This window comes from Xiphophorus couchianus, chromosome 12 (assembly GCF_001444195.1).
Source record: "Xiphophorus couchianus chromosome 12, X_couchianus-1.0, whole genome shotgun sequence".
Classification (NCBI taxonomy): Eukaryota; Metazoa; Chordata; class Actinopteri; order Cyprinodontiformes; family Poeciliidae; genus Xiphophorus; species Xiphophorus couchianus.
This window is the reverse complement of record NC_040239.1, coordinates 12,901,014-12,925,044: the sequence shown is the minus strand read 5'-3', so window position 1 is coordinate 12,925,044 and position 24,031 is coordinate 12,901,014. Positions and strand designations below refer to the sequence as shown.

At 36.9% G+C, this 24,031-nt stretch overlaps 1 protein-coding gene across 2 annotated transcripts in view; it reads left to right on the top strand.

Moving 5' to 3' along the window:
- efna5b (ephrin-A5b) overlaps positions 1 to 16,631 on the top strand; it is a 117,827-nt gene extending 101,196 nt beyond the window's left edge. The window contains exons 3-5 of one of the 2 annotated variants that reach the window (XM_028033097.1): positions 7,469 to 7,534; positions 7,895 to 7,960; positions 10,998 to 16,631. In XM_028033097.1, coding sequence (XP_027888898.1) covers positions 7,469 to 7,534; positions 7,895 to 7,960; positions 10,998 to 11,122 — 257 coding nt within the window. In that variant the 3' untranslated portion in view covers positions 11,123 to 16,631. The remainder of the gene's footprint in view (positions 1 to 7,468; positions 7,535 to 7,894; positions 7,961 to 10,997) is intronic. The other variant, XM_028033099.1, reaches the window with a different exon arrangement.
- Positions 16,632 to 24,031: the final 7,400 nt, after the last annotated feature.

Genomic DNA, 24,031 nt, shown 5'->3' with positions numbered 1-24,031 from the left:
ATAGAAGTATAGGGAAGGTCGCAGATAATGTCTCTCTGATCTTCTTGTACACAGATGCAAACATTTATGACATACCATGCATTTTCATTAAGAGTGAAGTTAATGTCTTTGAAAGTTGTTTTGATAATTATTCATATCACTCATATCGAGTAGTTGCAGATACACAGTTCTATATTTCAACTAATCATTTTTGTTACTTTGGATGATTCTGGCTTACAGCTAATGAAAAGGATATTAATACAGGGGTGTCAGCCCACTGCAAAGTATGTCCATGTACTTTACAGTACATACACTCAATACTTGATCAGAGCTTCCCTTACATGAGTTACTGCATCAGTGCACCATGACACGGATGCCTCCAGTCTGTCACTCTACTGATGTTTTAACCCCTTCAAACCTGAATGCTTTCTAGTGGACCAAAACATTTTTACTCAGCTGATTTTTACTCCACTTAAGCTTAGAAATAAAGGGGAAAAAAGACATTTTTCCTGTCTCATGTTTTAATATGTTTTTTAATGTCCATTGTAATGGACATCTCGACTAAATGAGTCTTGAAAACTTCTATACTTTTCCCATAGAGTTTCATGCAATATCTGATTCGGCATAATCTCAACCTTTTAAACTGGATGTTTGCTTTTTTGTTTATCAGTGTACATGTCTGAATAGAGAATATATAACACAAAATATAGTTTTGACTTCAGTAATGTGTCAAATGCGTTGGCATGTTATTATTTGTAGTAATGTAAACGGATTACACAGCTACCAAATCGTTGACAAAGCATCATCTTGCTGGGTATTTTCATGTAATCTCTAATTTGTGATGAACAGCCTTGAAGCAGTTTCAGTGTGGCACAAAGCACAGCTGGATTTTAAATGTGTTACAGTAGAAGTGCATTTTTTCTGTGTAATATGGCTTCTTGCATCTGCTGGGCACCGACTTTTTTCCCAGATTTTTGTGTGGCACAGACTAACAATTTGATCTAGCAGGACAACACCACCCATTGATTCACTGTGTAGCTTGAACACCTCTGGATGATACACTTTGAAAAACTAGGACTGCTTTACTTCTCAATTTACCATCTAATTCCTATTCTCAAGTGGCTTATTTCTTTTATTCAAGCACTCAATATCAGATATCTTTCGATGTACAGTCAGTTCAAGAAAGTCTGGGAGTTTGTACTCCATCATTGGAAAAAATAAAATAACATAAAATCATTAACAAATCACAAAATGTTGTTCATTGTCATTTCTGGTTCAGAATGAATCTGACAATTAAATTCTATCTCTATAAAAATTGCCATAATTTGTTGAAAGTTGGATTTGGGTCCTGTTCAGCTCCTGCCCAAAAGTAAGTAAGTAAGAAAGAAAGTCATTTCCACAGGCTGCACAAATGCGCAAATGGAAATGTGTGATGAAGATGGCATAAAGTTTTGGAGAAGAAACACTATGTGTATTGGCTTTGACGTTCTTGGAAACAGTTCTCTGTTTGCTCAGAGTTCTGGACCTGAATTCTAACTTGGTTTGTTCGGTGTAATCCACATGAGTAATCCTGGTAAATAAAGGACAAGGCCAGCGGGCTGTTTCTTTTGTTAGCTGACAGGTTTGGCTTACCCAGAATGCAGTAGTACTGGACACAGTACTGCTTCATATTCAGTTAAACTGGTTTCTTCCATTACCCAAGAATGGAAATAAGGATTAGAACCCCATAATTAAGGCCATCTGACCATCAGGCTGATTTTAATCTACGGGCATTCTAATATGATGATGTGAATATTATGTTCTCACAATACAGCATGCTACTCTCAGTAAGGCTTGAACATTTTAAACTGGAACTGATTGAAAAGTTAGACATTAGTTTAAATAGCGTGGTTTAAAATGATATTTCGTCATCAAATCTTAGCAGATTGGTGAGTCATTTGAGCATTGACTGGGGTACCATGCACTATCACATACTGGATACACACCGATTACAGTTCTCTGGCTGACTTTTCTCTTTGTAAATTTTTACCTTAAGTTTTCAAAAAGGCAGACATTTTCTAATCCAGCATATCCCATGGCGGACAGACAGAAATTAAAAGATCAAAAGGATAAACACAAGATCTTTGCTGTATTCTGGTTAGCCTTTTTGTTATCTGCTGATCAAGCCTCGCTCTGCTACAGCCTTGAATGAATTACAGACATGTCCAGAAATCCGTTCTTTTACAAATAGCTTCTTACACTTTCTATACTTCTAATTTCAGTTTTTATGTATCAGTTTATGCTTAAAATAGCTTGCTTGGAGTCTTCTTCCATATTGAGACTCAGTCTGCATTCCCACCCGTCCGTTTTAGTATACTCGAGTTGAACTGTTGTATGCACACAAAGACTGGTTCATTTTGGGAGGTGGGAATGCACAATCAAATTCTGATGCGGACCAAAAAAGCAAACTCTGTTCCACCTAAAAAACCTTGGTCTTGGGTCGTTTGAAGTGAATGATAAGCGGACCAGAAAACGTTATGTAGTGCAGGGAATTCTGGGTAAATACAACTAAAATAAAAGTGTACGTCTAGCGCTTGTGATCTTTTACCAAAGACAAAAGAGAAATCTTATTACAACTAAAATCTTATTTCACTTCATTTTTTTCTTGCATGATGTGAAGAAGGAAGTTGCTCTCAGTGTTTGTTTTTTTTCTGAGGTTTTCATCTCGTTGACTTCAGTTGTTCAGAGAATCCATACGTGCACCGGGAGAGCTAGCAGGAGTTATACCTGTTTTTCCATAACTTAATTAATTTGCATGGCACATTTTTATCTACTGCATGTGCTATATTAGTAACAGTGTGTTAAATTTAGAATCTATTTGGCATCAAAAACATCATTTAATGTTATTTTATAAAAGAAACTTAGATAAATGCATGCAGTAAGATGTTAATACTGCGCTGTGCAAAAATGTCACCTAATCTTGAAAAATGTGTTAATGTGGATATACAATGCTCAGCTAATTGTTGGACAAGTTCAATTCAAAATTTGTCCATCATAGCAAGTCAGAAAATTCAACCTCATTGCTGTCCTGGCTATTTTGAAGATAAGGTCAGGTTTATCAAACATGAAACTGATGAACTTCATAAGAAAGGAAAAAAAGGGAAATCCATTTTATTTGGTCTCACTTCTGGAATCACAAATTAAAAAGCAGAAAGTAGATGGATTTTATTTTTGCTAAATTATGCCCTTTTTAAAAAAAATTCTATAATTTTTCCAGGCTTAAAATCCTTTAAGAATGTGTGTTTTTTTACTTGAATAATGCCCAGGTATTGTAAAAAAAAAAAGACTTTTATATGCAAACATCAGAGTTCTTGTGCTTTTCAAAGGCTGAACCGATGCTGATATCTTCATTCCAATTGATTTATGGTCATCTACAACCAGTTACATTAGTCTAGTCCTATGAGATATGGTGAGGAATTTGAACAGGGTGTTTAATATTGAAAATTGACTAGACTGTCAATAATGATCCTGTCTTGCTGAATATATGGCTTGCACAATTTTGGAGCCATGTCTCTTAAATCATGCATAAACAGTACAGAAGTTATACTCTGGTTGTGAATTTTGGAATGTAGCAGGCCCCAACTTTAATTTTTAATTCTTATCACGCAGACCTTGTTTTGTGTCTAGGATTTTAGCATGTGTTTTCTGCATGAAATTTCAGTTGCAATAAAGCTTGGCTTGGGCTGTGATTGAAACAATCCTCTGCCTAAGCTGCACTGAGCCCACCTGTTTGTTCTCCCGTAATTGGATTCTGCTTCATTCCATTTGCCTTAATGCTAATGCATAATGCAGTGGACCGAAGGAAGCAGCCACTACTAATCAGTGGACAAGGCACGAAGGAGTAGCCAGATCACCTCCACATATACATCCAACTTTCATTTCGGGACGTCTTATCATGCCATTTGTCCTTCAAAACAACCACTCGTCCATGCTATGGCCAGAAATTCAAAGACTGTGGAGCCTCAAGGTAGAGTGAACAGCAGGTGTTGAAATGTATGCCTAAAAGAACAATAGTCTGTAGTGTAAAATAAAACTAAATATAGGAACAGCATTCCAAGTAATTCTGCAAGCTTTAGTGGTTTGAGCGTTAACTCATTTGCTATAAAATTTAGGAGCAGAGGCAACATCTAACTGTGTGTATCGGAGCAGTAACTGAAAAACAAAGCTGTACTATAGTCAAACAAAGAATTACTGAAACTAAAATATTTGTTAATATCACATCAAAGACCTCAAACCTCAAAAGCTGGCAAAATGTTTACTCATGTTGATTAATATACACTGTCCCTTGGCAAATAAATGCAAATTCCAAATTATTATGTCCCAAAAGTTGACTGACTTTAGTCGTTAGCAGATTTCTTACGCATCTTTGAAAAAACAATGTTTCAAAATCTAAGAATACTTTTTCATAGGTAAGACAGATCTATGATTAGGGTGAAATTCTAGACACATGGGCAGTTGCTCTGCTCACTTAACTCTGTGCGTTTCTCTTATGTTGGAGTTAGAATGTCATAGCTAAATCTATAAACATCACAACAGCTTCAGCAATTTGCTGGCTAGGGGAGGGACTCCCACATGCTCTCTGCCTATTGTCATCACACCCATACTTCTTTCATGATCAGCAGCCTTTGCTAAGTGGCTGGTGTCGATGGCTGTGACTCAACTCAGCCCACAATGATGATGAAGATACAACATGTGGAGACGAGGTCTCTGTGTGGGGGTGTGCGTGCGTGTGTGTGTGTGAGCGCGTGCACGTACATGTGTCTGTTAGGCACTTTATGGGCACTCACTGAAAAGAAAAGAGTAAAGAAGTGGAGCACTACGAAAAGCGACATATATTGCGTAGGTGCCGGGGTGTGTGACTCATTGGGTGAGCGACGGTCGCCAAGGTTCATTAGCGTGTCATCAGCAGCCCCCACATGAAATAATAAGGATCACTTTCCCTCTGTCCCTTCTGTCGCCCCTGGCCTCCCTTCTCGCTTCTTTTGAAGACAAACAGAGGCATGAAAATCAGCATCTGTTCTCAGGTGACTTCTCTTGTACGGTGACATATCAGGAAGGGAAAGATAACAACTGATGAAGTGAAAAAATTAAATGATAACATGAGGCAGAGAGGGAGCTGAGTTGGATGCACAATCTGGTCTTGCTAAAACTGAGGAACACGTCTGACCTTTTCCATATTTGCTAATCAATAATTTTCTAATTGCAAACATTTAATGGTTGCAGAGAACATTTTTCAGAAGGTCTTCCCTCTAATCTAAGGGTTAAATAATCGAAAATATCAAATATTTTGTTGGTAAAATGAAAAAGCAACTAGACATGTATTACAGACATAAGTTGATGATAATTTTTATCTCAGTATATTCTCAGTTTCTAAGTATACTCTGATTGTCAAAGATCTTTTGACAAGTAGAGCATTTTTCTTTGAAATACTACGGCATGTGGCAAGTGCCCATTGCAAAAGCATTATTTGTTAGTGTTGGCATTCTTTTAACAAAATTTGCAAATAAAATAAACACCTGCTGATGCTAAATTGGATCAGCTAAAAAGACAAACTGCTGTGAGGTATCCTAATATGATGCAATTATCCTTCAGCATGCTGATTTAACATAGTTTAAAATCTAATAGTTTCGATATGCAGAGTTTGTATTCCTTTTTAAAAATATATATATTAAGAATCAATTGACGGGAAGTGCTTTGTAAAATCATGGCAGATTAACCTCATGAACTTCATCAGTTCTGGCTGGATTTTGGACTGATGTTCAAATTTAAAAATAGATTTTCAAATTGACTCGTAAATAAAAATGTGAATGGTTTAATTAATATGTAAATGCAAAGAGTATGACAAAACCGCAAACCTACCAAAGCAAAGTATTAATCAGAGAAGCAGCTAAGAGGTCCATGGTGAATCTGGGGGAGCAGCAGAGACTGGAAGTTGGAGCTGGCAGATAAAATTAATTCATCACAACAGCTAAAAGAGTCTACACTTTTCTCAGCTTGATATAAGGTCCTGAACCCAAACGCAGCAGCCTATAATTTCAAGATGGTGTACACTGCTGCAGTCATCCCCCATATTCTACACTGACATATGTTTGACCCCTGTCCTGGTCTGCAGGAGACAGCACCTGCTGCCCCACCACAACACTATTAGTGGTCAACCACTCATACTCCCACATCACTCCCACATCTGTAACACTTGAGATATTTTTTGTGGATTTGACACGGCCCTCATGGTAACTAACGTTCTGGAGATTCACACCCCATGGACCTGGCAGGAAGGGTTCTATTTCCTGACATCAACCACAAACCATCCACACATGCACCACACACAGTTTATCCTTCCTCACTCTGGGTAGCGTGAAACCATGTTGAGGTTCTCATGGAGGGAAATACATCATTGTACATTGCCTTGCAACAGTATAGAACTTGTCAAATTTGTTCTTATTATAGAAACACAAACCTTTATGTTCTTAGCAGAATTCTATGTGATAAACCAACATAAAATGGTACAAAATTTCAAAGTATGAAGAAAATGTTACATTTGCTGATTTATAAAATCTGTGTCGCATGTGTCTGTATTCAACCTCTTTCAATTTTCTACCTCTAAGCCAAATCCATTATAAACAAATGCCTTCAGAAGTCCACATTTTATACTAAGTCAATCTGTTATATGACGGCCTCTGAGATTTGTTAGAAAACAAACAACTTCATGAAGACTAAAGGACACAACAGACTGGTCATGGAGACAGCTGTGGAGATGTTTAAATCAGAGTTGAACAGAAAGAGACACAAAACTGTAATTGCTTTGAAAGGTGGTTCTACAAAATATTGTCGCAGGAGTGCAGAATACACTTTCACACTTTTAAGATTTTCTCTCGTTCACAATTGTGTGCTACTTTGTTATGGACTGTCACGTAATATTGCAGTAAAACAAAATAATTTTTTTGTATCATAACAAAATGTTTAACTGTTGAGGGTTTTGAATCTTTCTGCAAGGCTCTGTGTATTTAACAATAAATTGCACAAAGCTTTTTTTGCTTTTGTACATGCTGATATGTAAATATCCTGGTCCTTCATGAGCTGCTGCTACATGGGTAATCTAAAATAGGGAAATTCAGCCGCAAGAAAAGCTCTCTGCTTTTTTTTCTGTGGAATTTCCCGCACATCTGTAAATACTTTCAAACTACAATTCCACAAAAACCCATGACTAACCCTGTTTAATCCCCTTACCATTCAACGTTAACTATCTTAAAACATTAATGTTCTCCGAATTACACTATTTCAGAGCTAACTGCTGTATAAGATCTGATTTGTATTACCAGACCTTTTCTATTCAGTGAATCTTTAACTGTGGAGTACAAGTCCAAAAACGCTGCATAACAGGCTGTTGAGTGTGCATGTTGTACTAACAATATCAGCCATGTTTACCTGTCTCTGTTGTGATTTCTTTCAGCCTCCACCGTTGCTCCAAACGGGAAGAAAACATGCCTCAAGCTTAAAGTTTTCGTCCGACCATCAAGTAAGTGTTTGCATGCAACACAGGGCTTTATAATATAGCTTACCGAGGTACACTCTTGGACTGAAGATCAAAACAAATTAGGGATGTATGGTTTCCTCACTTCCCTGTTTTACTGTTTAGTCATTGTTCAACATGCTCCTCTTATTTATCACAGACCTGCCTTCTAAGAAAATAGTTTTATTCTTTTTGAAACATGAAAAAAGATGCTAGATTATCAAATCAACTGAAATCCTCTGAATGTTGCCATTAGCTTTGTTGCTCTGAGTGTTTGGGCTAAAGTGGAGGTGGGGGTACAAATGTCACTAACATATTTGTTGCATACCTGTAATGATTTCCCATTCTCCCTATTTTCTGTTGTAGACAGCTGTCTGAAAACAGATCGTGTTTTTGATATAGATGACAGAGTAGAAAGTACGTTACCAAGAGGTTAGTATGGCTTTTGGTCTTATTCACTGTGACCTCTTGCATGTGTCTCTTGTATGTCACCCTTTTTTGTTGCTCTACACTGCATGTTTATCAAGCTTGTTTTCCAAATAAACATTTAAAAATTTCTCAAAAATTCCAATTTAGAAATACTTTTTGTATAAAAAGTAGACACGTTTTTATGCCACAAGTGTCTAAAGACCTTTTTTACATAGACCACAATTGAATTATACTTAGAAATAAACACACTTAATGGATAAATCTATCCGAAATTATTTACATTACTTTGTGATTTATTTGAAAAAAGAAATTATTATGAAATTCAGAATTTGAGATCATATATGCTAAAATCATACACAATTGAAAGCTATAATTTCTTGAAATGTTTATGATTATTGTCTACAGAGAATGGAAACCCAAAATTCAGAGTCTCCAAAAACATAAATATCATAAAAAAGGCAATTACTGGAAATTCACTGTTTCACAGCCTACCGTAATCAGCGAATTAACTCAAAACACCTGAAAAAGTTTCCTAAGGTCCTAAGTGGTCTTTCGGTCTGGGTCAGTAGACAACACAATCACAGGAAGAGTACTGCCCTAAAATATGTACGGAACACCATCACTGACACCCTCCAAAAGATGATTAAGTCACAAAAGATTGTAGTTAAATAAGCTGTACGCTCACAACGTTTAGTATTTAATTTACACAAGCATGATCATAGTCATCTGAAACACTGAATTTTGGGTTTTCATCACCAATAAGCCATAATCATCAAAATTGCAAGACAATAAGGCTCTAATCTGTATAATTAGTTTTACTTTCTGAAATGGGCAACAGAGAACTGTTGAAGTGTCCATGTTGTACTAACAATATCAGCCATGTTTACCTGTCAATATTTTTAGATGTATTTGTATATGAAAAATATTTTCTCCTTGTGAATATAAAAACTGCTGATGTTTGATGAAATATCAGTTCGGCATTGTAATTAATATGTCAGTTGTAAAAACCACAAGGAAAAAAAAAAATCATTATCTTATCTCTATGTGCAGAGTATAGGTATACATTCTAACAGTCTGCTTAAGTCTTCATTGACTTGCTGTTTGGCTCTGCAGCTCAGCATTGATTATTTGTTGTGCTCAGAATGCACAACATTTTATGTGTTTTACATGAGACCAAGTCAGTCACCAGGGAGGAACACACCCCATCAGCCACATGCTGCTGTTTCGTTCTCAGCACCAGTTTACACTAAGGCCTGTGCCAGCATAAAGAGAGCTCACTATAAAAGTATGATACAAAGAATAACCTTAGAAGAAAAGTAGAGGAAAGTCTAAACTCAATATAAAAAAACTTGGCAACATTTTCACTAACTTAAAGTATTGTAACTTTTTAAAAACTTTTTTTTCCCAATAATTTATATGGTCTTTACATAGGGCATTATCGTACATGTAAACTTTTAGGTAATATTAGAAGGACTAAAAGACTCGTAATTTGCTTATTAAATTTGATTGATCTTTTTAATGTGATGTAGTGTGACAGATTGAATTTTCAAATGCTTAAAGTCAAACTTTTTACAGTGTGAAATAATTGTAGCTAACAAAATATATATTTGAATACAGGATGCTACAAGTTCTAAATGCTTATGCAGGTTTGATGCTTGCCTCTTTGATTTGTGCTTGCTTGTTAATTTTGCTGTGCTGTTTGCATCCTGTAAAGGCTGCCTCTAATCAACAGAATCTAGCTTAAGTTTGGCTAAATTCTCTTTCATCATTTCCAAAGCCATTGAATTTAAACATTTAAGCCCTCAGTTGTTGTTACTCTGTCCGTCCAGTCTTTACAACTCATCTTACATACACAGTTGTGTGGTTATATAAACATCTGATTGTCTGGTCTGTCTATCTGTCCTTGTGCTGTGCATGGTTCAGCTACTTTCCCACGGTGAAGCCGGCACATGGCTGCACACAGATACTGATGCTACTGCCAGACAGACACAGGCGGCCGCTCACCTGGGAGATGAAACATTATACAGCAACTGAAGTTCAAATGGCAACTCAGACTTCATGACATGAATCTGAAAATTGTTGGAAATACTATTGTTAGTGAAACAAACCAGTGCTTTTTGATTAGATGTTAATTTCATATTAGAATCTCATAAAATAATTATGTTTTGTAATTGCATAATTACACAAAAAGATCTTTACTAGAAAGACTATTTGTATCCAGGAATATTTATGAAAAGTTGTGTGGATGGAAAAATGTGGTAGAAAAAGGTGCACAAAACAACATAAACACTGCAATTTTAAAGCACTGTCTTGACATACTTTAAAAATGTGCTGATTATAATTTTAGCAATATTTGCCCACGCTACCCAGTTTAATTGCTACAGTATTGTTGTTCTTGATTAGCCAGGAAACTCACCTGACTTAAACCCTTCAGACAGTCAGCAGAGTATTGACAGGAGAAACATTATAAACAACAGGGGCAACAATGCAGAAGAGCTAATGTCCAAACCTGGCATTGCTATCAAACCAAGGCAACCAGGGCTTCCACCTATTGAAGCACATAAAAGTGTAATAGAAAAATCTGCACAAGCAAAAGTGCAGATTTTGCCATAGCCTCATCCCCGCCTTGCAACACCACTTTGCTGTAGATATTATTCAGTTCATAATAGTGTACAGTAAATGGGCATACTCTTGAGTAGAGTAGGCTCACCTACAAAAAAGGTACACAAAAATGTACCGTTTTTGTTTTTCTGTTTTTCCACTAATTTTACTTAAAACTGATTTAATTTATTGTAAGTCATAATCAGGACAACCAATGTGAATGAATGCTTGAAATGTATGAAGGTTTATTTATGTTTATTTTTTTAAAATTGAATCAGTGGAATATATTAACCATTTTGGTAATATTGTATTACTGAGATGTGCTTGTATGTAAATAAAGTCTTAATGTTATACTATTTCATATTTTATATATGTTCCATTATCATAACAGAGAAACCTATCAATTCATGCTGTATATATTTTTTTCTCTATCCTTTAGATGAAACTAGCCATGAAACGGCTGCCCCTTCGCGGAGTGAAACGAACGCTGCGCAACGTCTGCAGAAGACAAGTTCTCTACTTGCTTTGCTGCTGGTCACCCTAGTGGGACTCTTTACTTTATAGCGCCTCCCTCTGTGCTGGAGGTCATTTACACCTAGCGTGGCCTGAATCTACCCTAGGCTGCAGGGTAGTGGGTGGGATTTGGGTGGATTGCATTTGCTTGATTGGACATAAAAAGCAGGCTTCTCAAGAAAAAAAAAACCCTCTATTTTTTTCAGAAGAAAAATTAAGTGGTCTTTCTCCTTCTGTGAGTTAAAAAAAGTTGATGTTAAAAGTGGGAGAGAAAGTGCCCCCTCTTATACCTTCAACTAAGATGCCAAATCCCAATTTTTTGACACTTAGTGATTCTTATTTTCCCATGACATTTACCATCACGCTACATCGTATTTATGTCATTGCAGCACTGATGTTTACTTATGAAAACTAAGTTCATTCAGTTTATTGTGCATACACACAGGCGGCACACCATTGCAACAATGCAAAAGCACATTCAAAAACAGCAGCCAATAGCAGTAGAGTTTTACAGTTTTAGACAGTCGCCGTATACACAGTGGAGCATTGTAGTGTTAGAAATTATTGTATATACAACAGAAAGAAATGGAACGTTTCCCTGAGACCTCTCAAGAAGCCTTCCAAAGCTTAGCTTAAACCAGAGATAGATGTAGTTGTTCAGTTTTTAACTAAGACAGAATTCAGAAATATGTAAAATATCTGACATGGAGCAAAGTGACTTACAATCCCTCATTTTTTAAACACGGTGTCCTCTTTCTCCATAATATGATGAGTTGTTGAATGTTCTGGACAAGCAAATCCTTTTCAAATTAGCAAGCAACTGTTTCTTTCTGACAAACCCAATAAAAATGGCCAATAAAACATTTCTAAAAAAAGGATTCTGTTCACTCAAACTCACAAAGCCAAAACTAAATTGAAACTTTCTCTCCAGACACTTCGTTAACCGCTGTTAAAATCGAGAATCAATACCTTTTGAAACTTGATAACACAATTTTACGGCAGCAGTCACAGCCATTTGTGCAATGTTTACTGAGCTGGGCCGCAATTGTTTTCTCTGTTCCAGTTGAGCATTAGTCAATATTAACACTCCCATAAACATTTGCATCCAAAGCTATTTATTCCCTGGCTATTGATTGTTCAAAAAGGTTCACAGCTTAAACTGGGTGTTGTTTTCTTCTTATTTTTTATTTTGCTATACTATCCAGTTATTTGACTCATCAAACATTCTCTTTAACTATGCAGATAGTTTAAACATTTTTAGATCCTGTCATAAACTTTTTTAGATCCTGTCAAATGAGAACAATAAAATATGCTTAATAAGACTCTTCACCTTGAAGTACCATGCTTTTTTATTCTTCAACATGATCATAGTTCAGTTAAATACTTGTTAAATGCTTATCATGTTCAGATTCTTACAGCAGTTGGTGAAGCATTACAACGACAAATGCATGGCTCCAATTAGAGTGTAAACAGAAAAAAAAACATATCCATTAAAATTAAGGCAGCTCTGTTCAGTTTGTTTATGTTACCACTTAGATTCAAAGTAATTTACTGATCAGCACTGATCATTACTTCCACGGAAACACAAGGGGAGTTTGCATATTGGCAGTGTCTTATTTAAAGAAAGGTTTTTGCTTACTTGAAAGAGGTAACCTTTACCCAAAGGGATAGCTCAGGACTTTTCTGTTAAAAGATCATAAGCGGTTAATATCTTTTCCCCAGTAGAGAACTTTTTGCCGTCTTCTTTTGGTTAAAAATCCCCTTCAATCAAACCCAGACTCTGAAGAAATGTCTTCAGAGTGGCTCGTCACAAATGATTTTTGTTGTTTCTTTTTTTCACAAAAGCAGTGCAAGTATTTAAGAAAGCTGATACTACAGCCAGTTCTGGTTTGTTTTTTCACAAGCAGTGAGTCAACGCAGAGCTACATCATTGCAACACTGTAAATGTCTGGTTCTGCCACGTTAACAGAGAGAATTTAACTACACAAACAATATTTATCTACATTTTCCTGCAAATAGATTACCTAATATCACCATCTTAATTTATTAATGCTGTTTTAACAAGCAGACTTTAAGATTGGGAGCATCTGTCTTTCTACTGCTATTCCAACGTTTTGGTAATTTCGAGGCTCTGTGTTTTGACTTACACAGATTGGACATGATACTAACTGTGAAGTTTGAAATTATTTTTATGTTTAAATTGGTTGCAAGATTTTACTGGCTCAGCCACAGCTCTAGGTGAAAGCAGCTCTTTCCTGTGGTTCAGTTCAAAGTTGAATAACAAGTTTATCTGTGCCAGAGCCAGAACGTGCAGCAATGGGGACAGACACAAACTGTGAGGAAGACACACTAGTATTAGTGTAACCTTGAAAGCTGTTTAGGGTAAAAACCCTTAGAGAGCCCATAAGTAAATTAAATTTCTTAAAGTAACATCAAGTCCATGGCAGTTTATCTGTACAGTGTTTCATGAATGCCTAAACTGTCTTTATGTTTGCATTGGACAATAGCAGCTAATGATAAGAGAAACTGACATAACAGACAATCCCCATTCTTTGTGAAACAAAATGGAACTTGCCAACCATTTGCAGTCAGAGTAACTACCTTATAGAATAGTACTGCATTGTTAAAAACTATAAAAATAGTGTGAATTAACACTGTAATATTTGGGGGTTTTTCCATTGCTGTATTTTTATATGAGTTACTCTGAGCAGAAATACTTTTCACACAGGACGATCAGTTGCAATGCCCTTCCATTTTTAGTTGTAAATAACCGTTGTCTTCTGTGTGGACAACTGCCCAGTGCAAAAGTTACAGTGGTTTAAAGGTTCATAAAAGTTGTTTTAAGATGATAGCAGTACACTTTGGTCTTGGCCCTTCTTTGACAAACCATTCGTGTCTGGAATGAGATAATAATATGGATTTATGCTAAATTAAGACATGAGTACTTATGACCTTTTAATATAACCTCACTTCAAAATTCTTTAGCTATGTCTTTAACTCTACTGAATCTAGCATCATATCAAAGCAGCAAGTTAGTAAAAGGCTCGGAAAGATGGACAGAATGAGAGAAATACAGCAAAAAAAGGAACACAGGAGCAATTGCGCACCCACCTTCTGCTCCTACTGTTACTTGTTTAAGCGACCCCTTAATGAGGTTCAAAATGACAGGCACGCAGACTCCATGTTGTCGCAAGGGAAGATTTTCTGGTATTAAAAATAGATGATGGAAGGCTTAGTGGGGGAGTCTCGGAAGTGTAGATTTTTACTGTGGGGGGGTTTAAAGCACCAATGACCTTGCAGTTCAAGAGAGCTGGCAAGTGAAGGAGACAGAGAAGAATTATATGGAGCGAGGCTTACACATTCAAATGCATACAGGTTTAAAAAGATAGCTGATAGCTGTGATTAGTGCCTAACAAAACACTTTTAGACAAAAGAACCTAAAAACTCATTCAATACTACAGGCCAAAAAACCTATTCAATTCAATGACAAACATGCTGTCTAGCACCATTCAGCCTCAGAGGCATGCACTGTTTTGGGTTTGCTTTGTTTTTATTTTGTGACTGTGTTTTTTTCTGTGTTTTTTTATATATATGTATCTATTTTTCATTTCATTTCTGAAAAACAACGTTTGCCTTCAGCCATTTGTTCCTTTTATATACTGCAGTAACAATGCTATTACAGCAGAATAGCAGCTCAGCTACAAGAGGTAATATGAGACGAGGCCATTTAATGAGGTACTAATTTTCAGAATATCACCACGGGGATATGAGCACTGCAGAAGATTCAACATGGACGCTTTTCTGCAGGCTATAATCAGAAACCAGCTTCAGTTTTATGATTATCAACACTAATTGTCTTTTGTTTTCTTTTGCTATCAATACCATGATCTTTTTTTTCTGCACACAACCCAAACCTGGGAAATGAGAATCAACTTATATACTGGATACTGTGTATCCTGAGGTAGACAACCATACAACATAGTAGTGTTAGGTTAGTATCCGTTTTGTACCTTTCGGGAGGACAAATAAAAAAAATGAGATAGACCATTGTTAAAACTGTATAATTATTATTATTGTTATGATGATAATGATTATGACTATTATTATTATTAGGAAAACTTCTCGATGTATATAGTGTTTGATATTAAAGTATTAATTTGGTTCTTATGTCTTTTCTAAAAACAATCAGATACCGTATTATCTCTGGGTTTTGCGGAGTGTGTACTGTTCTCAAACAATGCATTGTGTGTGCTTTAATCCTCAATGCCTAAAGAGACTCTTGAGTTCAAACAAAAAGGGGAAACCTGTGGGAGCTGCACACACTGTGCAGTTGGCTGGAACATTAGCCAACAAGAGGCTCACCTCTTACATGTTTTAAACCAGTCCCCATCTCTTCATGGAAAGATCCTGCCTACGAAAAGAAGCATTTGGGACTTGATCGATGGCCTATTCGTACTTTTTCTTGCCTTCAGGATTTGGAAGCATTTTTTGAGTGGAAAGTTGGCTTTTTAATGGAAGGATCTCACCAGTTTCATTATGTGGCATGCGCATGAACTTGATAACATGTATAAAAAAAATCTGAAGTTTTCAAGACTTTGTTTTTTTGCTGTTTTCTTTTTCATGCTGATGTATTAGATTTAATGGTCATTTCCATGTTCTGTGTTTTTGCATCCCCCATTCGAGTGATGTCAGACTGTGTACTCATACGTGACAAATGTACATACCACAAGCCATTGTTGGGAGATTTAAAATTGGGTTTTGTGAGGTGCTTCATTTTGTAGATCAAAAGCAATTCTTACTTTTATTTTTCTAAACCTAACATTCTGTAAGCATCCATGGTGTTCATCCTCGACTTGCTCCCTTTTTTTCCCTTCACTCCCAGTAGGAGGGGTTTATGAGTGGTTACATCAGTGTAGACATTTTCCAGTGTGACACTTTGAGTTTTTTGTGTCTCTTTTTCTGTCGCCACAGTAAAAGCGAAGCAGCAACTTTGTTTGGCAATGAAGAGCGTTTCCCATGCCTTAGCCCCTCAGCCTCTAACCCATCTGTGTTCAAGACACTTTTTGCCATTGTGCTTGTACACAGAGCAGCTGCTGGCTTCGAAGAGAGTACAATGGGGCACTTCAATTTTCTCTGTCTTTTTAACAACCTCTAAATCACTTTTTCTTACTGTAGATGGTGGTCTTAGGAACAGTTCAAGGATTAGAGCACCCCACCTAACAAATCCTGTACTGGATTGTTAGAGGGTGAACCCTATCATCGATCTATGCTCTGTGCGCAGAGTAAAGCTTCTCAGCTCTCCTCTTGCTGATGAAAACACTTGTTCGTTTTATGTCCTGCCTCCGTTCTTCTTGTGCTTGTATAACTTCCACCTGCTGTCCTTTCTCCCTCACCTTTCAACCCCACTCCGGCTTTTCCATCAGTGGGGACTGTTTCCAAACTGCTCTTTTACAGTATATAAAATGAAAGAAAATTTGACAGGAAAATGATCTGTATTTGTATATACACGTGTCTGAGCAACTATGAGTACTACAATAAAACATTGCTTTGATGATTGTAACACTGTGTCCCAATTTTTATTTTCTTTGCAAAATCTAGGGTGTTGTGTTCTTTTTTTGTTTTCTAATCAAAAGCATAAACGTGTTTCAGATTTTTTTAGGGTTAGGGTTCGACTGCAATTAATCTACAGCCAGTTTACAGTGAATACAAAATTATACACACAAAACACTGTTCCAATAGCAGACTTTGTGATGTGAAAATGAGGCCAGGGTAAATAATTTCAGAAATATTTCCACCTTTAAGGTTGCACATAAGTTGTACAATTAAGCAGAAGTTATAGAGAATACAATGTGGTTGCTTCAGTGTGTGAACCCTTTTACAGTGAATGGGGATTTTGCTGTTTTCACAATTATTCCACTTTCAAACTTAAAAAATATGAATGTGTGTATATATGCCATGATTGTTAGTGCATTTGATTAGCCTGAAAATAAAGTTCAGCTGTTTTAATAGGCTTTTGCTAACATTTTCTCAGTTACATTTGAAAAACTCCTAATCTTCATAGAGCTTCCCAATTATCACAGGAATCTATTTGACAAAATGTTTCAGTAAAGTGAAGGGAACAAATTAATCTTTGTGGTATTAGATGCACTTTTAACTGCACAGTAACACAGTTGGTAGAACTGTTGCCTTCCAGCAGAAAGGCCGTGGGTTCAAGTACTAACCTGAGCTCTTTCTGTATGGAGTTGGCATGTTCTCCCTGTGCATGCATGAGTCAGACAGAACTGATTTTGTATTTGGAAATTTGATATGATTTGTGACATTTGTCAAATTTTGTGGAAGACTTAGGTTTTCTTTTTTAGAACACCTTGGACTTGCACCTCGTGTCACTTAGTAATTTTATTTAAGGATCTTATCTGGAGTCAGTAAGCTTCAGTCATCCAAACGCCAATGCTAAAAGAGAACAGAATACCCTGCCTGTTTAAAGGTGATCCGTAGCAGACAGAGCCAAACTTAGCTATTCTTGTAACTGAGAAAGATATAGAAACAGAGATGGCAAAACCACCTCAGCAGAAATGAGGATAGTTCTACAAAAATACATAATCTTTTCTGTTTTTATCACTCTGGGGCTGTAAGTTACTGAATCAAAAGTGTTTCCAAACCTTTGTGTAATTCACTCAGACTGGTGTTAGAAATCCAAGCACAGAGGCAGTCCATAAAACTCCTTTGTTTTGATTCGTGAGAGATGAATAACTCTATAAATGTCAAATTTTCAATCTTTTAGGAGATTAAGTTTTGATGTTAACACTAAATGGTGTACTAAATTTAATGTAACTTACTCATGCAACATAATTAACACATCTCATGATGTGTAAAATTGTAAGCCACCATCATACACACATGGTTTTTAACTTAGGGTTTTCCCTACTTGTCCCTCTACTACCTGTCTGCACCGTAAAATCCTTCCCTGCAAAGACAAAATGAAATGAACATTATCCATCGGGATTGGAGTAACAACTTAAACCTTTTTCACATCAGTTGGACGCTAATGAGGACACCTAATGACCTTCTGTTGGACCCCATCAGTGCCATTTAGCTTCATCTTTCATTACCTCTGGTAATTAAACTTGAGAGTCAGCAAGCCCAAAGGACAAAAGGGGATGAAAGACAACCACGACCCACAAATATTACAAAACTCATTTAAATTTGTCTTTTGATAAAATAGCAGTTCATATTGTGTGAGACATCTGTATAATTAACCAGAATTAAAAGGGAAATGGTAAAATAAAACAAAAATTTTATTTTTTTTTTGCTTTTGAGCATATGCAAAAGTAAAAAACCATGAATGCATGGTAACATTGTATGGCTATTAGATGTGGGATTTTAATAGCTACACCTGTTGTAGTACAGACTTGTTTAATTTAAAGACGGGATCTGTGTCCAATCACAATATTATCCATCCTTCTTACTTTTCCTGAAAAGGATTACGAGTCGGCAAAGGCAGCAAAAATAGTTAAAACCATTAATTAAGGTTTGGATTAATGGATGGTTTAACAGATTTTGCAGTCCACACAGACAATAGTTTAGCTTTACAATTGCTTCTTTTGTAAGACCTACAAAAGTTCTCACAACTTTTGTAGTTTCTCTGCTTAATTTTTTTTTTACACAATGATCTCTTAAGTAACACATTTCTCAATGAAAAGTGTGATCAGTGTGAGGATAAACAATTTCTTTAAGATAAACAATGACTTTAGAGAATAGCGTGACTTGAAATTTGCAGTCAATTCATTTGCAACCTGACATAGCTTAGCGTCCAGATGTGAAAGGCTGACCAAGACCTATCCATGCAACCAGTTAGCATTAAATACTGACTTGAAAGGTGTGAATATTTATGAAATCACCTATTTTATTCCACATACATTGATGACACTCTTCTAGTAGTGTTCCCCTCCCCCCTTCATTACTTTGTAGAAATCAATTTTCATTTTGATAGCAAAATTGTTTTTATAATCGTATTGTTACAAATAGCAAAATTTTGATGATCATAGTTGAATTATAAAAACTATAAAAGAGTAAGACAGTCAAGACAGTAAGTAATTTTTATCTGCACTAGAAAGCAAAAAAGGGTTTTAGCAGGTTTTTAAGTTGTACTTAATGTGGTGATAACAGCCATTTAATCATCAAAGCATCCGCATCAGATATCTTATATACCAAAAATAAAATACAAAATAATGATTTTATGGATTTTTAAGAAAATCGTGGGATTATTAAGAGGAGTTGCCAGTTTGTCATGAGTACTAAAGGCTTCTTCAACAACACTCTGGGTTATAGTGAAGATTAAGTGCTCAGCGCTCCATAGGCTGGGAAAAAAAAAAAACGTGTTGATGCCAAAGACATGAAATCCAATCCAAGAGGCAATTCTATCCAATTTCATCCTTTTCCAAAGCTGAGATTTTTTTGAGCATCAGTGAGGAGGAGGGAAGAAGGAGTGGGGGCGCTCTATGCCTGAACACACTTGAAATGATGAGCCAATTATCGTCAAGTTGTTCTTCCTGGTGTTATTAGCAAAGAAGGCTCCGGAGATGCAGGTGTGTGCACGCTTAAGAAGACCTATAAAGACAAATCACTGTGCCTGATCATTAAATCTGGTATAATGATAGCTTTATGTGAAGATGTATCCCAGATGTACTATTAAGCTCTGAACATAGTCAAGGTCTGTGACCAGCAGCAAGCGAGCAATGAGCACTGGGATGAGATGGTATTCAGCTCAAAGCATGTCACCCTTAAAATAGATACATGAATGTAAAAATAAGCACAGATTTACCTGAACCTTTGACTATTTTATTTTTTTTGCTAGTGTAGCTTGAAGATAGAGGAAGTTTCTTTCTTAACACAATAAGAGCTCATCTAACAGTTTTGAAGAGGCCACTTTAGTGAAAAGATTCAGAAGGAAGCATCATTTAAGTCAGCTGGCTCACTTCTCCACTGCATGGTGTTTCGTTTCCATGTGAACAATAAGTTTGACTGACAGCTCTGAATGATGTCTTCAGTTAATCGCTTCAGTGGTGTGAAAAGGTCATAAATCACCCAATTACGTTATTCTGCCCCCACCCCCTCCCTTTATGAATAGATATTTTGGGGGAGAATATTTAAAATGCCTCCAAGGCATATCAACTTAGTCAACCCCATATTTATTGAGAGGGAGCTGCTGGGTGGCAGAAATAACTGATAAGCTGAATACATTTTTGAGTCTCAGCTGCACTGTGGAATGTCAAGGTGGGAGTCAGAGAGCTGAAACAGAATTCAAGGTTAGATTTATGACAACCTTGACAAGTTTTAAGAAAAAATGTTTGGAAAGAAGAAAAGCAATTATTTAAGGTGGAAATGCAGTATGGATATAAAACATTGATCTGCAAAGGAAAATTAAGATCAATACTTTAGTAGAGATTTATGAGAAAGTCACAAAATATATCTGTTTAAAAGCTCTGCTGTTGTCAAAGTAGGTGGAAAATACAATGTCACCTGTGTTTGATCAATACATATGTAAATAGAATCCCTTGGTTTAATCTGTAAGTTTTCAAAGCCTCAGAACCCAGAAAGTAAAGTACTCAGAACTTGATCCAGAAAAATGGCCTAAAGTTTCCAACTGAAAATCTTCTAGTTTTAGAAAACCACATGAGTATGCAACCTTAGGAGTTGGATCCCCCCTATTGTGCTGCAATTACATGGGAATTACTCTTAAGCCTCCGGGGTAAGGTCTATTCAGGGCCTCTGGAGAGGAGGGTCCGTCAGACAGTCAAGATTCAAGAGGTACTGTTTGGTTTTTGTTCTGACTGTGGAACATTGGCCTAGCTCTACACCTTCAGTAAGTTTGTGGAGGCTGCATGGGAGTTTAACCAACCAGTGGTGGTTTGTGTTTTGTGGATTCTGAGATGATGCTCTGCAGTCTCCATCAGTTGAGTCCTGTGGGGGTTCTTGAGAGTATGGGGTACCAAGCCACTTGATCCAGACTGGTAGCTCCCTGTATGACTGGGGTGATAGCTTGGTTCATATTATCAGCAGTAAGACATACCTGTTTCCAATGAGAGTTGGACTCTGCCAAGATTGACCTTTATTACTGGTTCTGTTCATAGCCTTCATGAACACAATTTCTAGGCACTGCCAAAGTGTGGAGAGGATATGTGGCTTCGGGATCAGGTCTTTTGCAGATAATGTGGTACTATTGGCTTCAGAACATGATCACCAATTTTCAGCTCTTCTAAATCCAAGATCATAATCTGGAGTCAGAAAATGGAAGAGTTGCTTCTCCAGGTTGGTGACAAGGTCATGCCCCAAGTGAAGGAGCTCAGGTATCTTGGAATCTTATTCATGAATGAGAGAAAAATGGAAAAGGAGATTAATAGGCTGATTGGTGTGTTGTCTGCAGTGTTGCAGGCGCTGTACTGGTCGTGGTGAAGAACGAGCTGAGCTGAAAGTTGAAGCTCTCAATTAACCAGTTGATCTACATTCCCAGCCTCATATTCGGTCATGAGTTCTGGATGGTTACTGAAAGAATAAAATACAGCAGCCAAAATGAGTTTCCTCCTCAGGGTGTCTGGGCTCTCCCTTTTAAACAGGAAGAGAAGCTTGGTCAATAGGGAGGGACTTTGAGTAGAGTCGCTACATTGGGAGGAACCAATTCAGGTAAGGTGGCTTGGGCATCTGGTTAAGATGCCTCCCTTGTAAGGTGTTCTGGGAATGTCCTACCGGAAAGACAATCAGAGAAAGATCCATGACATGCTGGGAGGAATATATTTCTCGGATGGCCTGGGAAGAGCAGGACGTTCCTCTGGAGGAGGAGTCACCTGCTCATCACCAGTCAGGACTCTGGCCAGTAGCTGATTTTTCAGATAATCTCTTCAAATCTAGCAATGTATTTTATTGCGATATTGAAAAGCAATAAACTCTATAGAGAAATATACACTGCTCAAAAAAAAAGGGAACACTTAAACAGGTGTTTAACACTTAAAGTGTTCCCTTTATTTTTTTGAGCAGTATATATTAAGAGCGTGTTCAAGTAATTTTTGTGGTTAAGTTGCTCAGAGAACCAGCCAACAAATACAAATTAATATTGTGTGTCTAAGTTTTCTTTGAGAATCCAGCACTTGCAGGTTACATTCAACTCATGTAGAGGTTACTGGAGCGTTTTTCTCATGTAATTTTTTCTAAGCTTCTCACATGATGACCCACAAGTGAGTTGCTGCAGCCAATCCAGAGGAGGATTAGAGGAAGATGTGACAGAACTACAAAATGTCAAGTTTACATCTCACACATGACTGGTGAAAGTGGTGAAAGGTAAGGAACTAACTCAAAAACACATCTTGAACTGATGGTATAGTTGGAGCCCATTTGTCCTATATTGTGATATAGTAGTTTGATACACAGAGACTGAAAGGAAGGAAGCAAAAATGATTCCATTAAAAAAAAAAACTCTTCCTGATTTCAAAGTGCAATCTGAGGGATTGCTGCTGTGTGGAGGCAGTCAGTAGCAAGTGTTTTGTAAACATTGGACTTTCACACAGTGTTTCACACCATGTCTGATGTGTTACAGTAAATATTAGCACATGCTGAAATGAAAAGCTCCTTCCAATAATTGAAAGCTAATTTTTACATGAAACTGGTTACTATGACAGCAAATCAGTAAGAAACTAGCAGATGGAGCTGAACTAACAGTGGAGATGTTGGATGTTAGAATTTAGCATGGCATATATTCAATCTTTTCTAAGTTTTACATCATTTTTTAGCAAGGTGTGATCAGGGCTGAGCACCATGATTATTTATATGACATGCTATATATATGCACATTGTTTTGTTTCATTAAATGTGATATAAACTGTATGTGGTAGGTATAATGTGGCTAAATCAGACACTCTATTAACGTCTGTATTACTGCTATCAGTGTTGTAGTTGGACTGATTGTTGGAATGTCTTCTTGTGAGATTGCATAAGTAACAGCATGGTAGTTAATTTTGGCAGTTAATCATATGTTGTGCAGATAAATACAGATATTAAAATATAATATTGTTAGGTTAATTGGTCTATCTAAATTCTCCCTAGGGGTGAGTGTTGTGTGTGAATGGTTGTTTGTCCTGTATGTCTCTGTGTTGCCCTGCGACAGACTGGCGACCTGTCCAGGGTGAACCCCGCCTCCCGCCTGGAACGTAGCTGGAGATAGGCACCAGCAACCCTCCCGACCCCATTAGGGACAAGGGTGAACAGACAATGGATGGATGGATGGAAAATATAATATTTTTTTTATTATGTGTTGTGATCTATCCATTGTCTATAATCGGTTATCTATGCATGGTGGCAAGGGCTTGGGTTTGGGCGAGTATAGTGGTGCCTATCTCCAGGGTGTAAGAAACACGCTACAGGAGTTAGACAATGGGAAAAAACTAGAGTACCAAGAGTGAACACTCTTGTATGCAAGCAAGAGGATGTGCAAACTCCATGCAGAAAGATCCCACTTCAGGTTTTGAATCTGGGACCTTCTTGATGAATCGCAACAGTGCTAACTGCACTACCATTTTTTCCTTTTACACATATGTTAGTTGTAGATAAAAAAGGCTTCAGAAATTTGAATTATGTCCTTCACATTCATCTTCAATACTATTTCCAGTACATTGCTGTTCCAATTCACAATATTTTTCAAATAAGACGAGAAGGGTTTGTCATTTCATTTGCAGATCATGCCCCTGCGAGTGAACGTGTCACTGAAATGAGAATCCCCATTGAAGGAATGAGGAAGAAGGGACAGGGATATTAACCAACACGCTAGAAGTAGATCACTTAAGTCTTTGCCCTGAGGTCATAAATTATCATCTAATGATTTTGTCATTCTGTTAAAACAATAACTTTCAGACCCAGTCCACATTTCTTTACCTTCATAAACTTTGATTTATGCTTTTAATTTTTGATGGTTTG